Source organism: Myotis daubentonii, chromosome 3, assembly GCF_963259705.1.
Source record: "Myotis daubentonii chromosome 3, mMyoDau2.1, whole genome shotgun sequence".
Lineage (NCBI taxonomy): Eukaryota > Metazoa > Chordata > Mammalia > Chiroptera > Vespertilionidae > Myotis > Myotis daubentonii.
In genome coordinates this window covers 55625498-55644266 of record NC_081842.1, presented here as the reverse complement: position 1 = coordinate 55644266, position 18769 = coordinate 55625498, and the positions used below count along the sequence as shown (strand labels likewise).

General features: G+C 44.5%; 1 protein-coding gene across 3 annotated transcripts in view; it reads right to left on the bottom strand.

Annotated features, from left to right (window-relative positions):
* The window catches only part of SNX4 (sorting nexin 4), a 91113-nt gene extending 83365 nt beyond the window's left edge, over positions 1-7748 (bottom strand). For 2 of the 3 annotated variants that reach the window (XM_059687588.1, XM_059687589.1), the window contains exons 1-2: positions 7559-7747; positions 1071-1192 (exon numbers count right to left, since the gene is read on the bottom strand). In XM_059687588.1, coding sequence (XP_059543571.1) covers positions 1071-1192; positions 7559-7702 — 266 coding nt within the window. In that variant the 5' untranslated portion in view covers positions 7703-7747. Of the gene's footprint in view, positions 1-1070; positions 1193-7558 lie in introns of all 3 variants that reach the window. The other variant, XM_059687590.1, reaches the window with a different exon arrangement.
* Between the last annotated feature and the right edge of the window lie 11021 nt (positions 7749-18769).

Below are 18769 nucleotides of genomic sequence, written 5' to 3'. Positions count from 1 at the left end.
TCTCTATCCCTCTCCCTTCCTCTCTGTAAGAAATCAATAAAATATATTAAAAATAAATAATAAATAAATAAATAAATAAATAAATAAAAGAACTTTTCTGGTGAGTTTTGATTTCTTACTCCATGACTTACTCTGTCTTTTCCATTTTACCCAAGGTCTAAAGCTCCAGTCTCCATGTTTTTTCTGTTAATTTCTCTGAAACTCCCAACTCTCCTAAAATGACTCAGATTGTTTTACCTTTCCTAAACTTTGTTAACATCTCCACTTACCTATGTCCACTTAAAATGCCCGTGAGAACCTGATACCTTTTCCCAAAATTACACTGGGATTCTATCAAGACCTCCATCAAATCATGTGTCAAATAATATTCCAGATACTGCCGAAACCGGTTTGGCTCAGTGGATAGAGCGTCGGCCTGCGGACTGAAAGGTCCCAGGTTCGATTCCGGTCAAGGGCATGTACCTGGGTTGCAGGCACATCCCCAGTGGGAGATGTGCAGGAGGCGGCTGATCGATGTTTCTCTCCCATCGATGTTTCTAACTCTCTATCTCTCTCTCCCTTCCTCTCTGTAAAAAATCAGTAAAATATATTTTAAAAAAACAATATTCCAGATACCAAAAGTATTTCACTAGTCTTCCTGCTCCCCCAAAACAAGTACATTAGAATATAGTTACCACGCCCTGGCCGGTTTGGCTCAGCGGATGGAGCGTCGGCCTGCAAACTGAAAGGTCCCGGGTTTGATTCCAGTCAAGGGCATGTACCTGGGTTGTGGGCACATCCCCAATAGGAGGTGTGCAGGAGGCAGCTGATTGATGATGTTTCTCTCTCATCGATGTTTCTTACTCTCTATCCCTCTCCCTTCCTCTCTGTAAAAACTCAATAAAATAAAGAAAAAGAAAGAAAAAAAAAGAATGCAAGAACACACCTGTTTACCTGTTAAAAAAGTAAGTACACAAAAACAATCCCTAAAAAGGCAATGACCTGTAAATAATTCTATTATACAACAGAATTTATGTCAATAGCTACCAAAGCCTTTCTATCTAAACCTAGGCCTAATTCTCATCACCTACCTTGTTTCAACGAGGTAAGCAGTATATGTTTCTTGCATGTTCATGGCATTTCTTCCAGTTCGCTTTTCTGCTTCTGAAACACTAATTTCTATCTTCTTCAACCAAAAATTATTTTCTGTCATCTGGACAAAAGCAAATGGAAGAACAATAACAACAAAAAAACTTTTAAGATGGTATTGAAAAAAACCCCAGCTATTATAATAGCTACTAGAGGCCTAGTGCATGAAATTCGTGCATGGGGGACGGGTTCCCCTCAGCCCAGCCTGCACCCTCTCCAATCCGGGACCCCTCTGGGGATGTCCGACTGCCGGTTCAGGCCCGATCACCAGGATTGGACCTGAACTGGCAGTTGGACATCCCTCTCAGAATCCTGGACCGCTGGTTCCTAATAGCTCACCTGCCTGCCTGCCTGGTTGCCCCTAACTGCTCCCCCCTTGCCAGCCTGGTCGCCCCTAACTGCCCTCCTCTGCCAGCTTAGTTGCACCTAACTGCCCCACCCCCCGCTGACCTGATGGCCCCTCACTGCCCCCCCACCGACCTGGTCGCCTCTTACTGCCCCCGCTGCCAGCCTGGTCGCCCCCAACTGCCCCCTGCCGGCCTGGTCGCCCCCAATTGACCCTCCCTACTGGCCTGGTCACTCCTAACTGCCCCCCCCTGCCGGCCTGGTTGCCCCTCACGGCCCCCCCGCTGGCCTGGTCGTCCCACACAACCTGCTTGCTCAGTCGTTTGGTCGTCCCTACTAACCCCCCTGCCAGCCTGGTCGCCCCACACAGCCTGCTTATTTAGTTGTTTGGTCATCCTTCACTAACCTCCCCGCTGGCCTGGTCGCCCCACGCAGCCTGCTTGTTCAGTCGTTTGGTCGTCCCTCACTAACCCCGCTGCCGGCCTGGTCATAGGCAGCCATCTTGTGAGGGCATGAGGGTTAACTTGAATATCACCTCTTTATTATATAACTAAAGGCCTGGTGCACAAAAATTTGTGCACTGGTCAGGGAGAGGGGTTGGGAGGGGTGTCCCTCAGCCCCACTTGTGCCCTCTCACAGTCTGGGACCCCTCGGGAGATAACCACCTGCTGGCTTAGGCCTGCTCCCGGGTGGAAGATGGCAGGCCTGATCCCTTGGTGCCTGCCCCGCCTCCCCAGGTCATGCACACGGCAGGGCCGATCCGGGGGTTGGGGTGCTGCCCCGGGTCGCGCACACGGCAGGGCAGGTCGCACACAGGACACCCAGGAGGGCCGGCCGATAGCTGCTGCCCCGCCCGGCTGCCCTGGGTCGGGTCGCACACAGGACGCCTGGATGGCGGCCGGCCGGGCCAGCTGATCGCTGCTGCACCGCCCAGCCACCCCGGGTCGGGTCACACACAGACGCCCGCCACCCCAGGTCACAGATAGCAGGCCCAGATGGCGGCAGGGCAGGCAGGATGGCGCTGTCTCACCCTGCCTGCAGTATGCAAATTAGCCACCATCTTTGTTGGCGGTTAAATTGTATATCATGCTGATTATCCCATGGGAGGAGTAGCGAAGGTATGGTCAATTACCATGTTTGTCTATTATTAGATAGGATATTATAATAAAACCCATTATTGGTATATATTTCAAACTAGTTTCTTATATTTCTTAAGTTACTTCGGGTTGACTAATGACAGCAGCAAATGATATGCCTGCCTATCTTTACCCGTACACTATAGCATATTAAATTTTTCCAGAAGCTATTTTAACAAGTATCACACATTTAAGTATTAAAACATCCTATATAATCCTATCCTATGTAATAAAAGGCTAATATGCAAATCGACCGAACAGCAGAACCAGTTGCTATGACATGCACTGACCACCAGGGGACAGATGCTCAATGCAGGAGCTGCTCCCCTGCTGGTCAGTGCGCTCCCGCAGGGGGAGCGCAGCTCAGCCAGAAGACAGGCTCATAGCTGGCAAGTGCAGCGGCAGTGGTGGGAGCCTCTCCCGCCTCCGCGGCAGCGCTAAGGATGTCCAACTGCCAGCTTAGGCCCACACCCCACAGGGAGCGGGCCTAAGCCATCAGTCGGACATCCCCCAAGGGCTCCCAGACTGCAAGAGGGTGCAAGCCAGGCTGAGGGACAGCCCCCGCCACCCCCCACCCCCACCCCAGTGCACGAATTTTGTGCACCAAGCCTCTAGTAGAAAGATAATAGAAAGAATAAAATGTAGACATTTCATAGAAGTGACCAAAAATAAAGCTATATAGAAATGCATAAGAAAAAAGTCTAAAAATGCATTGTACAAAGATGAATGATCCTCAATAGTGATACCTAATTTTTTATTTTATCAAACTCAAATCACTCTCAAAAATAAAATACCATATACTGTATATGCCAAAAGGCAAGATTTTCAGCAGGCAATTTCATTTAAAAATTACAAAAGCAGGAGTTATCTTAGTCAACTTTAAATTTGCCTAAATGCCCTAGCCAGTTTGGCTCAGTGGCTAAAGCATCAGCTTAAGGGTTGAAGGGTCCTGGGTTTGATCCTGGTCAAGGGCACATTTTTTTAAAAAATATAGTTTATTGATTTTTTACAGAGAGGAAGGGAGAGGAATAGAGAGTTAGAAACATCGATGATAGAGAAACATCAATCAGCTGCCTCCTGCACACCCCCTACTGGGGATGTGCCCACAACCAAGGTATATGCCCTTGACTGGAATCGAACCTGGGACCCTTCAGTCCGCAGGACTCTATCCACTGAGCCAAACCAGTTAGGGCAAGGGCACATATCTTGGTTGCAGGCTTGATCCCCAGCTCTGGCTCTGGCTCTGGCCCTGGCCCTGACACTGGTTCTGATCGGGGGCCCATGTGAGAGGCAACCAATCGATCAATGTGTCTCTCTCTCAGATCGATGTTTCTCTCTCTGGCTCTCCCCCTCCCTTTCCACTCTCTAAAAAATCAATGAAAAAATATCCTCAGGTGAGGATTAACCAAAACAAAACATTTCTTTTAATGAAAAAAATATATAAAAATATTAGAGGGCATAGCATGAAGTAGTAGTTAAGTAGTAGTCACACGAATCAATACTTATGTATGAAAGTGTATGCTGATTATGTTGTAAAAATGTATTTTGTACTATGAGTCGCCTTCAGAAATAGCTGAGCACTGCTGAGGTAGAAAAATGAGAAAAACGTTCTTGAGTATGATTTAAACACTTGCTGCTAAACTGATAAACTCTGTAACTATGCCTATACATTTTCCTTTCCTTTTTTATGTTACCCTCACCCACAAATAACCTCAAACCTTACAGTTCTGGCCTACTCCACTCAGTTCTCTGCTGCCAGGTCAGTGAAGATGCTAATTGTGTATAGGAATTTTTAAGTACCAGTTGCTCAAGCGCTCTTTGCCCCCACCAGCACTCCCTGGCCTAGAGTGCTCTCCCTAAAAAAAAAAAAAAAAAAAAATCACTCAGGCAGTGGCTCTCCTCCAGGCAAATACTGTTACTATCAACTCAATGGAATCTTCCAGCCTAAAAAAGAAGTATTCTTACTTCCATTCCTTTGCTATTCCTATCTTCTGCCAGGACTAATTACTACTTTCGTGGAGATTGGATCCCTCTCTTATATTTCCATTTTCTACATCACTTTAAATAGAACTGACAATACTTAAAAAAAGAATGTGGTCTTCCTTACATGGAAAAAGTACAAAAGGAATAGAAAGGAGACTTCTAATTAGACAATGGAAAACAAGAGGATTGCAGACTTACAGAAAGAAAAACAAGAGACTATAGAATATGAGCTTATAGCAGAATTTAGAATCTTGATTAGTGATATTTAAAACCAGAAGAAACCTGTGAATCTTAGGCAGTGCTTGTTTCCACTACCTCTAGGTGCAGAGAAACTCTGCCCCAAATCTGCAGAGTTAAAATTAAGGCTCATGAGGTGAGCTTTTTGCCATCTCTGCACACACACTGCATAAATATTTATGTGGTAAAAAACTACTTGATCAATGAATACACCATTTACACATTTCTTTTTGTTTTAAAATTTAAATTTAACTAACTAAAAAATCTGAAATATAGTATTGGAGCAATTTACAAAACTTTTAAACTTTTTTTTTATTTAATGAAGCTCCACGGCTTAATAGACAAACTAATTTCAAAGCCAGGCAGACCTGGTCTCAAGTCCCAGCCATGCCACTGACTGACTACCTAGTGACCTTGGCCAAATCACCTATCTCCGAGCCTCTGCGTCATCTGAATCTGCCTTTTGAGGGTAATCTTCAAAAGTAAGTAAAGAGTAGAGCCTACATGAATACACACACAAACAAAGCTAACTTCACTTTCCGCCCAGACCACATTCCTATGAATAACAGTAGCAATGTACCAATAGCTATAGCAATACTTCTCAAGTGGGGAGGAACTAGAGTGAAAGAGGGGATAGAAAGAGGGAAAAGGAGTATATGTCCCTATAAGGAGGGTTTGGGTAGATCTGGAAGAGGAGGCAACAGTATACAAAGTATATACAAATATATGTGTGTTTAAACTCCTGGTATTTCTGAAATATTTGTTCAAATGGCTTGTATCTCCAAATGAATTACTAAATTGGGGAGTTGTTTTAGGAAACCCTCTAAGTTTGGTCACTTACAGATGGTCTCTTGGAATACATATTTACATTTTCATAAAATGTCAGATAATACAATATAACTACAACCTCTACTGTATGATGGCATCTTTGGGTTTTCAAATATCTTAAACTGAGATTGTAGGGTAGTTAGCGTAAGCGGACACAATCCAGAACATACAGGCTTCAAAGAACTGATCATGACTTTGTGGGAACCTGCTCTGCATTAATTATACACCTCACCTTAATTTTTTTTTTAAGAGAGACCACAGAAAAACTAAGTCACATAGCTGCATAAAAAGCAAATGACACAAGCCCTGGCTGGGTGGCTCAGTTGGTTAGATGGTGTCCCATATGCCAAGATTACAGTCCAGGGCAGGGCACATACAAGAATCAACCAATGAAGACATAAATAGTGGAACTGCCCTGGCCAGTATCTCCCAGTGGTTAGAGCACCGGCCCTCACACCGAAAGGTCTCTGGTTCGATTCCGGAAAGGGGCACTTACCTGGGTTGCAGGTTTGCTCCCCCCCACCCCCCCCCCAGGGGTGTGTGCCAAAGGCAACCAGGCAATGTATCTCTCTCACATGAATGTTTCTCTCTTGCTGTCTCTTCCTCTTCCTCCTCTTCCCTCCCCTCCATCCCTTTCACTTTCTGAAAAGCAATGGAAAAAATATCCTCGGGTGAGAATTAAAATAAATAATACATCGGTGAGACAAATCGATCTCTCTCTCTTCCTCCCTATCTAAACTCAATCAATAAATAAAAATTAAAGAAAAAAAAAAGCAATCATCTAAGAGTCCAATTATGCACCACAGAAGTGCACACGCTTCTCGATCACGTTTCAGATGCTGACCTCTCCACAAGTAATTCTAGAATTTAGGAAAAAATTCAATGAAAAACTTAAAATTCACCCCAAAAGTCTTCATACGACCCTATCAACCTCGACATTTCCCCAAGCAGGCAAAACCTTCAACTCCTGTGTTGCAGTTCCTGGCTATCTGGTCTCCAGACTTAGAGTTAGGAGCCTTTCCAGTTACAGTCGGCAAACAATTTTAACTTTTCTTTATCCACCATAAGGCAGTTTCATATTAACACTAACACCAGGTTCCAGAAAGAAAAAAGCAGCGAAATGGATGAGCAATAGGCACACTGGGGAGGGCTTCCGAAACGTCTTTTTAACCCGGCCTCCCCATCCCGCCTTCTGAGCGCAAACCCTCTGGATCGGAAACAGTTGCAAACAGTGAACGAGATGGAAACCACCACGCAGACCGAGACATCGATGACAGGTCTCCCCTGGGAACCACAGCCCTGGCCCACGAAGGCAAGGGCTGCCGAAGGCGTTTAAAACGCTTTTTTTTTTTTTAACTTGTACCTTTTCTTGACTCTAACACGGTCTTCAATTTCCTCGCCGTGGCGACCGGCCAACCAGCCTTACCGCCCCCGCCCGGCTCCTCGAGCCCCCACTCCCTCCCTTCCCCAACTCCGCTGCCCACAGCCACGGCCTCTGTGAAGCCGTCTCCCCCGCACAGCCCTCGCCGGACGGACAGACAGACAGACAGACAGAACCCTCGCGTCCTCTCGGGCCCAAATCTCGGGGCTCCCGGACCACCGGAAGCCGCATCGGCTGCAGCCTGGCCGTCCCGAGCCAGACCCCACGCCCGCCGGACCGCACCCACAGCAACCCCGCGCTCCCCCCGCCGCCGCCTTCTCGGCCCTCCCGGGGCGCCGCAGCACCAGGCGCTCCCCCTGCCCAGGACCCCTTTTTTCACCGAGCCTTCCCCTCTCAGCACCTGTGGCCCAGCTTTTCCAGCGCGTCTCCCAGTCACCATCTACCCGCCCCCGCCAGCCGAGCCCCGCCCGGCCCGCTAGGCCCCGGCCCAGGCCGGGCAGCCTCCGCCGCCCCTTCTCACCGTGCGGTCCCCGGGGCCCTCCTCGTCCTGGGCCCCCTCCGCTTCCTCACCCACCGCCGCCTCCAGCCCAGCGTCGGGGTGGCCCAGAGGCTCGAGGGGCGCCGGCTGCAGTAGCCGCTCCAGGGCCGGGGCCGCCTGTTCCATGGCTGCAGCTTCGCGCGGCGGGTCCACTGTGCGCCTGCGCCGCCGCGCCCGGCACGCCCCGCCCCTCGCTCGTGGCCACGCCTCCCAATCCCGCCCCCTCGGCTCTGGGCAGCCAGGCCACGCCCCGACCTGCTTGCGAGGGCGGAGATCCAAAGGGCTCGCCGTCCCCGCAGGTATTGGGGCTGGAGCTGCTGTGAAAAGGCCCGCCTCCGAAGGAGACTCAGAAAGCCAGGAAAACTGATGGAGAGAGAAAAAGCGAGAAAGGCAAGGGGAAAGGAAAGTTCAGAGTAGGTATTGGACCCAATCAGGTTGGTGATCACCTAAAGAAAATTTAAAACTCACAAGAAATCGGAGCCCTTAATATTCTAACATTCTCCCTCTTGTCCTCTATCTTGCGTGCATTATTGGTTCCATTTTTTGCCCTGGAAAGACCAGAGGGGTATAAATTATTGACTTTCAGAAGGTTAAGTAACGCCCCAGCTGACTTGGCTCAGTGGATAGAGCGTCAGCCTGTGGACTGAAGGGTCCCAGGTTCGATTCCGGCCAAGGGCACATACCTAGGTTGCAGGCTCGATCCCCACTAGGGGGCATGCAGGAGGCAGCCGATCAATGATTCTCTCATCATTGATGTTTCTATCTCTCTCTCCTCCCTTCCTCTCTGAAATCAATAAAGAAATATATATTAAAAAATCATAAAAAAAATAAAAAGGTTAAGTAACAGAGTCAGCAAAAGGTAACACTTCCAAGTGTTTGAGAGAAGTGAAGTGCTTGGCTGAAGCAGTGCTTGACTTCGATTTTAAGTATTTCATGAAGCCCTGGAGATCTCTGATAATTTTCTACAAACACCTCCTTGAATTTTGAAACCTGATTCCATGGCAATCATTCACTATGGTAACCCGATGGAAAACACTCACTGGGTGTACCAGACTTCGGTACCTGGAGGTACCCTCTATGCAAAGTCTGGGTCATCTGACCAGAAACTGATCTTTCTGCCCAAATACTTAGTTTTTCAAGCTGTGACACAATTTCCCCTCCTCCTGGGACGCTTTCTCCCATTCACCGTAAAACCTTAAGTTATCACATCTATTTGCTAATATCACTTTGTTGATAAATTATGACCTTTCTCATATTATTTTAGTTATTTATGTATCTGTCTGCCCAACTAGGGTTTGGACTCCTTTAATACAATGACACCCCCCACCCCAACCACACCCCCCGCTGCTGTTGCTCAGTGGTTGAGCCTCAACCTATGAACCAGGTCGTGGGTCAATACCCGGTCAGGGCGCATGCCCTGGTTCCGAGCTCCATCCCCAATGTGGGGCATGCAGGAGGCAGCCAACCAATTATTCTCTCTTCTTGATGTTTCTATCTCTCTTCCTCTCCCTTCCTCTCTGAAATAAATAAAAATACATTAAAAGAAGAAGAGGAGGAGGAGGAGGAGGAGGAGGAGGAGGAGGAGGAGGAGGAGGAAGGGGAAGGGGAAGGGGAAGGGGAGGGGGAGGGGGAGGGGAAGGGAAGGGGAAGGGGAAGGGGAAGGGGAAGGGGAAGGGGAAGAAAAGAAACAGCCCTAACCGGTTTGGCTCAGTGGATAGAGCGTCTGCCTGTGGACTGAAAGGTCCCAGGTTCGATTCCGGTCAAGGGCATGTACCTTGGTTGCAGGCACATCCCCAGTAGGGGGTGTGCAGGAGGCAGCTGATCCATGTTTCTCTCCCATTGATGTTTCTAACTCTCTATTCATCTCTGTTAAAAAAAAAAAAAAAAAAAAAAAATCAATAAAATACATTTTTAAAAAAAGAGATAAGGACCTTATCTTATTTTTTTTCTCTTACCAAGCCTAGAACATTTACTCAATAAATGTTTAAAGGCATTTTATCAATTTATCAGGGACTATTCATGCTAGGCAAATTCTCAGGAAACACTTTTATTTATTTTTTTAATTTTACTTATTGACTTGAGAGAGAGAGAGAGAGAAATCAATTTGTTGTTCCACCCATCCATGCACTCATTGGTTGTTTTCTGTGTGTGCCCTGACCTAGATCAAACTGCAGCCAAAACCTTGGCCTATGGGGCTTAACAAAGCAGTCATGTGACGGGTGGCCACAGTGCTATCTGTAGTTCTGTTTTGCTTTGTTTTGTTAAGAAAAGGGGAAACAGTGCCCCTATTTTGTTTTACTTTTTTTCCTCTTCATGACTGTCTTTGATATCCATTTTAAGTTGTCAGCTGTATATAACTTTGTCCCTATATCTTCTTAAGAGATGGCCTTGAAGAAACAAAATCTGAAAAATCCAAAAGGGTGCTTGAAGAGTCTAAAATCAGGGCAAATAGGGTCACATGATCATTTTCTCCTATAACGTATAATATGTGTTTCTTGTGGTAAAATTAGACAACAGTTATGAGTAAAAATAAATTAAACCTATCTATACTCCCACACACAAAGAGAAGCACTGTTCACATTTAACGTATGTCCCTTTTATTTAATCACACTATAGTGCTATTTTATAACTTAGTCTTATTACAGCAAGAACACAGTTCCAAGTGGTTAAATATATTTTTACAGTCTCTTCTTAAAGGCTACATAGTGTTCTACTTCAAAAAACAATACTGCAATTTAGTTCATCTTACAATCCTCTATAGTTACTTTTATAAACAACACTGCAGTGACCACCCTTCTACATAATATCTTTGTGTATCTAACCAGTTAAAGTATTAGGCTAAGTAGGACTTGGAAGATTTTAAGAAAAAATTTTACTTTAAGCTCTGATAATACCTGAGAAATTATCTATATATATATATAAAAGGCTGCCCTAACGGTTTGGCTCAGTGGATAGAGTGTCGGCCTATGGACTGAAAGGTCCCAGGTTTGATTCCGGTCAAGGGCATGTACCTTGGTTGCAGGCACATCCCCAGTAGAGGGTGTGCAGGAGGCAGCTGATTGATGTTTCTCTCTCATTGATGTATCTAACTCTCTATCCTCTCCCTTCCTCTCAGTAAAAAAAATCAATAAAATACATTTTAAAAATAAATATATAAATAAATAAATAAAAGGCTAAGTGACCTACCATACATCCATCTGACCATATGACTGTCTGGTACATATGACGCGCACTAGCAATCCTATATAATCCTATATAATAAAAGCCTAATGTGCTAAGTGTCCGACCATTCGTGTTCAACCAGTTGCCATGACGCACACTGACCACCAGGGGGCAGACACTCCAACCGGTAGGTTAGCTTCCTGCTGGGGTCCAGACAATTGGGACTGGATGAGATGGGCCGGACACGCCCTGGAGCCCTCCTGTGGTCCCTCCCCAGCCCCAATCACGCACTGGTGGGGTCCCTCGGCCTGGCCCGCACCCTCTTGCAATCCAGGAACCCTTGGGGGATGTTGGAGAGCCAGTTTCAGCCCAATCCCCACTAGCCAGGCCGAGGGACCCCACTGGTGCACAAATCCATGCACTGGGCCTCTAGTTTAAAAATAAACGTTGACTCTCGCATGTGCGATACATATAAAGCTCTCACTGGTGCCAATTGCACGCGTGTGTTTTTTTTTTTTTTTTTTTTTTTTATTTAATTTTATTTTATTTTATTTTTTTTTTTAATTAAATCTTTATTGTTCAGATTATTACATTTGTTCCTCTTTTTTTTCCCCCCCATAACTCCCCTCCTCCCAGTTCCCACCCCACCCTCCGCCCTCACTCCCCACCCACTGTCCTCATCCATAGGTGCACGATTTTTGTCCAGTCTCTTCCCACATCTCCCACACCCCTTTCCCCCCCAAGAATAGTCAGTCCATTCCCTTTCTATGTCCCTGATTCTATTATAATCAACAGTTCATTCTGTTCATCAGATTATTAATTCACTTGATTCTTAGATTCACTTGTTGATAGATGCATATTTGTTGTTCATAATGTGTATCTTTACCTTTTTCTTCCTCTTCCTCTTCTTAAAGGATACCTTTCAGCATTTCATATAATCCTGGTTTGGTGGTGATGAACTCCTTTAGCTTTTCCTTATCTGTGAAGCTCTTTATCTGACCTTCAATTCTGAATGATAGCTTTGCTGGATAAAGTAATCTTGGTTGTAGGTTCTTGGTATTCATCACTTTGAATATTTCTTGCCACTCCCTTCTGGCCTGCAAAGTTTCTGTTGAGAAATCAGCTGACAGTCGTATGGGTATTCCCTTGTAGGTAACTGAGTTTCTTTCTCTTGCTGTTTTTAAGATTCTCTCTTTATCTTTTGCTCTTGGCATTTTAATTATGATGTGTCTTGGTGTGGTCCTCTTTGGATTCCTTTTGTTTGGGGTTCTCCGCGCTTCTTGGACCTGTAAGTCCATTTCTTTCACCAGGTGGGGGAAGTTTTCTGTCATTATTTCTTCAAATAGGTTTTCAATATCTTGCTCTCTCTCATCTTCTGGCACCCCTATAATTCTGATGTTGGTACGCTTGAAGCTGTCCCAGAGGCTCCTTACACTATCCTCGCATTTTTGGATTCTTTTTTCATTCCGCCCCTCCGGTTGGGTGTTTTTTGCTTCCTCGCATTTCAAATCATTGACTTGATTCTTGCGCTCCTCTGGTCTGCTGTCGGGCGTCTGTATAATATTCGTTATTTCAGTCCGTGTATGCTTAATTTCTAGTTGGTTCCCCAATATAAGATCGAGGGTCTTATTAGTTTTCGTGTAGAGCTCATTAAGTTTATCGGCAGCTTCTAAACAGTTCTTGAGAGACCTTAAAAGTGTGGTTCTGAACTCTATTTCTTCCATTGACAATTTTGTCCTGTTTCTTTGTCTCTGCATTTTGTTATGCTTCCTTGGTGTACCCCCTAGTGGTCTTTGTTCAAAGTCTTATAGTTAAATCTTGATTGTTGTAGCTAATTCCAGGGAGGGTTTGACCTCCAGGCCAAGTGGCTATGAGAATCAGCTGTGTCAGCAGTGAGAGAACTTCTGTCCTCTAGGGAGGTGCTAATCTAGCCTTTGCCTGAGGCTATCCAGCAAATGCCTCTGTGCAGGGCTTGGGCGGGGCGGGTCGCACAGGATCAACAGGGTGGGCCGGAGAGAGCAGTTATGGCGGCTCTCAGTCCTGTCCCCAGGGGCTCTGCCTCTCTGAGTCCCAGCACCCGCTGCAAAGCTCGGAGAGAAAGCTGCCCTCGCTCTGACCGAAGCCAGACAGTCCCGCTTCTCCCGTTTGAGTCTGGGTTCCTAAAGACTCGCCCGGATCTGGAGCTCAGAGTCTGCGACTCCCTCCCGATTGAAAACAACAACCGCGACCTCCACCGCCAGCCCGCTCGGCGCACTCCGCACCTCAGAATTTGACTTCACCACTGCGCCTCCTCTGAGTGTCCGTGTGCATTTCTCTTTCCTCCTAGTTGTAGGACTTCCACTCAGCCAACGTTCCTGTGGTTCTGGGTGATGTCCGTTCCGTGTTTTAGTTTCACTTTTGAAGTAGTTGTTCAAAGCAGCAAACTCCGGCGTTAACCTATGCCGCCATCTTGGTTCTCCCCCACGCGTGTGTTTTGATCTGTCATTGTTGAGCCTGAATTTGGTTGTTTTTGTTGACATTCTGAAGCTGAAAGAAAGCAGCATCATAGACAGAATATGTCTGAAGACCAACTATTGGCACAACGTACCTCTGTTGTTATAGCACGTTGTTATTGTATATTTATGAATCAATTTATATCTTATTTTCATATACATTTTACTAATTTTCTTTCATCTCTGACACTTCTATTATAGAGAAAGGGCAAATAGCGATATTAAAAAATTTCTTCTAATTAAATTTTTTTCAATGTGCACGAATCCATGCACCAGGCCACTAGTTGTAAAATAATATAACTGGTTTATTGCAAAATAATGTAATTCTCAAAATTGATATTTGTACCAACTAGATAATGTCTTACCCTTGGGGCTGCCTACAAGCTAATAAATTCGTTTTAAGAGAGAGACAATAACTAATGTTTATTTAAAAAGCCTGAGTTCGCCCAGCCAGCGTGGCTCAGTGGTTGAGTGTCGACCTATGAACCTGGAGGTCACAGGTTCAATTCCTGGTCAGGGCATATGCCCGGGTTGCAGGCTCAATCCTCAGTGTGGGGTGTGCAGGAGTCAGCCGATCAGTGATTCTCTTTCATCATTGATGTTTCTCTCTCTCTCTCCCTCTCCCTTCCTGTCTGAAATAAACTGAAAAACAATATTAAAAAATAAATAAATATAATAAAATAAAAATAAAAAGCCTGAGTTAGAGAGAAGACATGGTATTTTGAAAATTTTAGACAGAACTTAGAAGACAGAACCTACACACAGAACCTATACACAGAACCTACACAGAACCTAGAGACAGAAGAACTTCGCTGGAGAGAACATGGCAAAAGATCCTGGACAGAAACTGGCCACAGAACCTAGAGACAGAACCTAGCAAGAGAACCTGGCTGAAGAACCTAGAGACAGAACCTGGCTACAGAACCTGGATAGAACATGGCAAGAGAACCTGACTAGAACCTGGTGACTGAACCTGGCTGGAGAACCTGGACAGAACCTGGCTGGAGAACCTAGCGAGGGAACATGGCTACAAAACCTGGCTGGAGAACCTGGAGAACCTGGCTGGAGATCCTAACCAGAACTTTGCTGGAGATCCTGACCAGAACTTGGCTAGAGATCCTGGCTAGGCTGTTGATCAACTGAATGCTGTCTCCGTGTCATTCCTTCTTCGCCGACTCCGTCCACACCTTTGGGGACCCCTGGACCTGCTGGGGTTGGACCCCAGCACTGGAGACCTGGCAAGTTTTGCTCAGTGGTTAGACTGTCAGTTCTTGGACTGAAAGGTTACAGATTGGATTCCGGTCAAGGACACATACCTTGGTTGCAGGCTCAATCCCTGGCCCCCATGGGCACTGGAGCAGGAGGCAACCAATCAATGTGTCTCTCTCACATTAATGTTCCTCTATCTCTCTCTTTCTCTCTCTCTTTCTCTCCCTTCCCTTCCATTCTTTCTAAAAATCAATGGAAAAAATGTCCTCACTCCTCAGGTAAAGATTTTAAAAAAATTTCTTTTTAAAGCAGCTGGAAACTATCAAGAAGGGTCACTAAAATGCTCAAAGGGAAGGGCTGCCAGTGTCAAGAAATAGACTAAACATTATAGAATCCTGAAAACTGATACCAGGAAAGCCAAGAAGGCAAAGCAATGGGGTAAAATATATAGATATAGATATAGATATAGATATAGATATAGATATAGATATAGATGATATAGATATAGATATAGATATAGATATAGATAGAGATAGATATAGATATAGATATAGATGATATAGATATAGATATAGATAGATAGATTCATAGAATACTACAGTGTGTAGAAAACCGTCAAAGCATGCAGCAAGTGATTTTAGAATTAAAAGGGAAATTAAGTTTTGTGCAAGAAGAAGTATAAATTGGAAAATGCTTAATCTGGGAGGCTGTATAAGAAAAGGCTCAGGAAGCAGCATATGGGAGGAAACGGTGGGCTTTCGAGGCAGGCAGGCCCAGCTTCCAACTCCAGTTTGGCTCAGTCTTTTGTCCTATGTGAGCCTCAGCCCGGCACCTGCAAGGCGAATTTCCCTTGTACAGGACAGAGAGAGAGGGTCGAGGTCCTCTGTCATGCACTTTGAACAGGGCACTGTCAAGCACACAATAAACACAACATCAAGAACAGCTTTTAAAAAAATGGAGAGTCATAAGGAATGAATAACATTCATGGATGGAACTGAGCATGTTATTCAAGGAAGCTCAAACGCAGCGAGCTCCTGGTTAGATGACTGAAGCCCCCTTAGAGCAGTGGTTCTCAACCTTCTGGCCCTTTAAATACAGTTCCTCAGGTTGTGACCCAACCATAAAATTATTTTCGTTGCTACTTCATAACTGTAATGTTACCACTGTTATGAATCGTAATGTAAATATCTGATATGCAGGATGGTCTTAGGCGACCCCTGTGAAAGGGTCGTTCGACCGCCAAAGGGGTCGCGACCCACAGGTTGAGAACCGCTGCCTTAGAGAATGCAACTTCCACCATCCGTGACCTCCACGGGGCCCACTCCAATGGCCTTTCTTTTACTGTTTACAAAGTACATGCATACATGACCTCCTTCCAGCACTAGAAGGTGTACTCAGACGGTGGAATCTGCCTAAGGCCTGATGTTTAGGTGGTAAGTATTGTACCCATGGTAAGTTTTAGTTTCGATCATTATTTCAAGGAAATGGGAGCTGAATGAAGGGCATAGGGGAATTCAGCCCTATCTTTGCAACTCCTCTACAAAACTAAATTATCCCCCCCCCTCAATATACTCAAGATGAATAGCCCAATTTATACATTTTTTGAACAGTAAGTTAAGTGTCCCCTTTCTGTGTTCCCATAAAATCATTACTATTCCATTTAGTTGAATGCATTTTATCTTTAAAGTTGTTTCACCATAGTGACAGAAGATTCCTTTAAATAAGGGGCTTTTTTCTTCTAATTCATATTTTACCCTAGTAACTAGCACAAAACTCAATAGTATTTTGTGAATGAATAGAGGAATAAAGTCAACCTGTGATTCAAATACTCCTTATCAAGTGAGCCAATAGCTTTTCCCTAATACACAAGGTTTATATGAAAAACATATTGGCTTTGTCAGAGTTATCACTGCCTTTCTTTCTCATATAATATTAACCTATTATATGATCTTTTCTTTGACAAACACACTAAAATATTCTACATTGAAAAAACCTTGTTCTGGAATCCAACTAATTTCCAGATTCTGCCTCATTCATAGAAATAATGGGCTTTTATTCTCTTAGCTACTTCTTGATTTCCATTCTTCCTAAAAAATATCATTGTGTCTATTAAATACCACTGTATTAAGTACTCATGAAATAGACATGAATAAAAAAAAACCCCACAAGATTCCCTGGCTCTCCTGGAGCTTACATTTCCGGCGAAGCAGAAGTAGAGGAAGAATATATTAATTGATTAAACTATACTATGATTTGTGAAATGAATTCTTTATTTTTACAATCTAAAAACATTAAAATTGATGAGGCAGCTATGAAGCCTTTCTACTACCTTCTTTTCTTTTCTTTTTTTCCCCTGTTTATTCTATAGTGCATTTAATTTTATAGACTTACTAGAATTTATTCATTTCCCAGTTGATGAAAATTTAGGCCATTTTTAACTTTTAAATGTTTTAAATATTTTAGATGTATATTATTGTCCACGAATCTTTATGTTCATAGCTAATTATTTTCTTTTGATGAATTACTAGACATGGAATTAGGTTTGCCTTTGACAAAGTAGCTTATAGCTCTAGGTTTCAAAATTACCAAGAAAACAGTTTTATTTAAATTGAGATGCTAAGAATCAATAAGTATACATAACCAGCAAATATTAATCAGTTAAACATTGTTCAATTGGTAAAGAGGCATTTTAAAAGCTCGTATTCATGGTAACACATTATTTTTTCTTATTAAAAACAACTAGCTATTAGTTAGCTTTCTATGCATAAATTATATTCTCAATACTTCACTATTCTATGTTACACTTTTACCACTTTGTGCGTAGATATAAGTAGTGAAGTACAATGATTAAAAGCCTGAGTCAGACATGCCTAACTTCAAGTCATATTCTGCCATATATTAATGAGGCAACCTGGGGCAAATTATAAAACTTCTCTAGGCCTTGGTTTCCTGAAATATAAAATGAGAGTATAATAGGACCTACCTAGATTATAATAGAACCTCATAGGGCTCTTAAAAGAAGTAAACAAGATTGTTCATTTAACGCACTAAGCAGTCAGTGTGTGTCATATTGCAAGCAGACAATAAAAGTTGGTAGCTACTAGTAAAAAAAAAAAAAAAATTTTAATGGGGCCATCTTTTGGATGCCCCACCCTGTGTTTAGTATGTACTTGTCACTTTATCTACATTTTCATGACATGCCCCTGCAAAACAGGCATTTTTTTTCCCCTTTTTAGAGGAAGAAGCAGGTTAGGGTAATATTTGACAAGGTTACACAGTCAGCAAATAAGAACCAGACCTTAGATTTAAACCAGATATATAAGATAGTCAGAATCCAAGCTCTTCGGCTGTGATGCTCTGTATGAAGGAGAGGGCAAAAGAGAGATTCTTCTGGAAAAGGAGGCAAATAATTGATGGAAATCAAGGGTCGGTTTCTCACCTGAACACCCGGAGAGAGAAGCACATTTCTGTAGAATACGAGGGCAAAGTCGCTCGAGTCTGGCTACAGCATGGGAACAACCAAGGCTAATTCCATGGAGATTCCAGATACAAGTGCTCCCCGTTCTTCTGATTCAGACAGGGGAAGGGTACACGTGACCCAGCCTCTCTCTAGGGTAGGGGCTGAGGTTACCTGCTCTGGAATAAGTGGGAAAAGTCTCAGGAGCAAGGATGACTAACCAGGCTGGCTCTAAGGATGAGTCACTTTCTGTGGAGAAACACTCCCCACCTCATCCAGCCAGAGGAACTTCAGTCTCATATCTGAATAGCATGATTTAGGTTTCTTTTTTTTTTTTTTTTAATATATTTTATTGATTTTTTACAGAGGAAGGGAGAGGAATAGAGAGTTAGAAACATCGATAAGAGAGAAAAATTGACCAGCTGCCTCCTGCACACCCACTACTGGGGATGTGCCCACAACCAAGGTACATGCCCTTGACTGGTATCGAACCTGGGACCCTTCAGTCCACAGGCCGACGCTCTATCCACTGAGCCAAATCAGTTAGGCTAGGTTTCTTTTTTAAATATAATATACTAGTGGCCCGGTGCACGAAATTCGTACACGGGAGGGGGGGGAGTGTCCCTCAGCCAGGCCTGTAACCTCTCCAATCTGGGACCCCTCAGGGTATGCCCATCTCACAATCCAGGACCACTGGCTCCTAACTGCTTGCCTGCCTGCCTGCCTGCCTGATCGGCCCCTAACTGCTTCTGCCTGCCAGCCTGATTGCCCCCTAACTGCTCCCCTGCTGGCCCAATCGACACCTAACTGCTCCCCTGCCGGCCTGATCGCCTCCAACTGCCCTTCCCTGCTGGCCTGATTGCCCCCAACTGC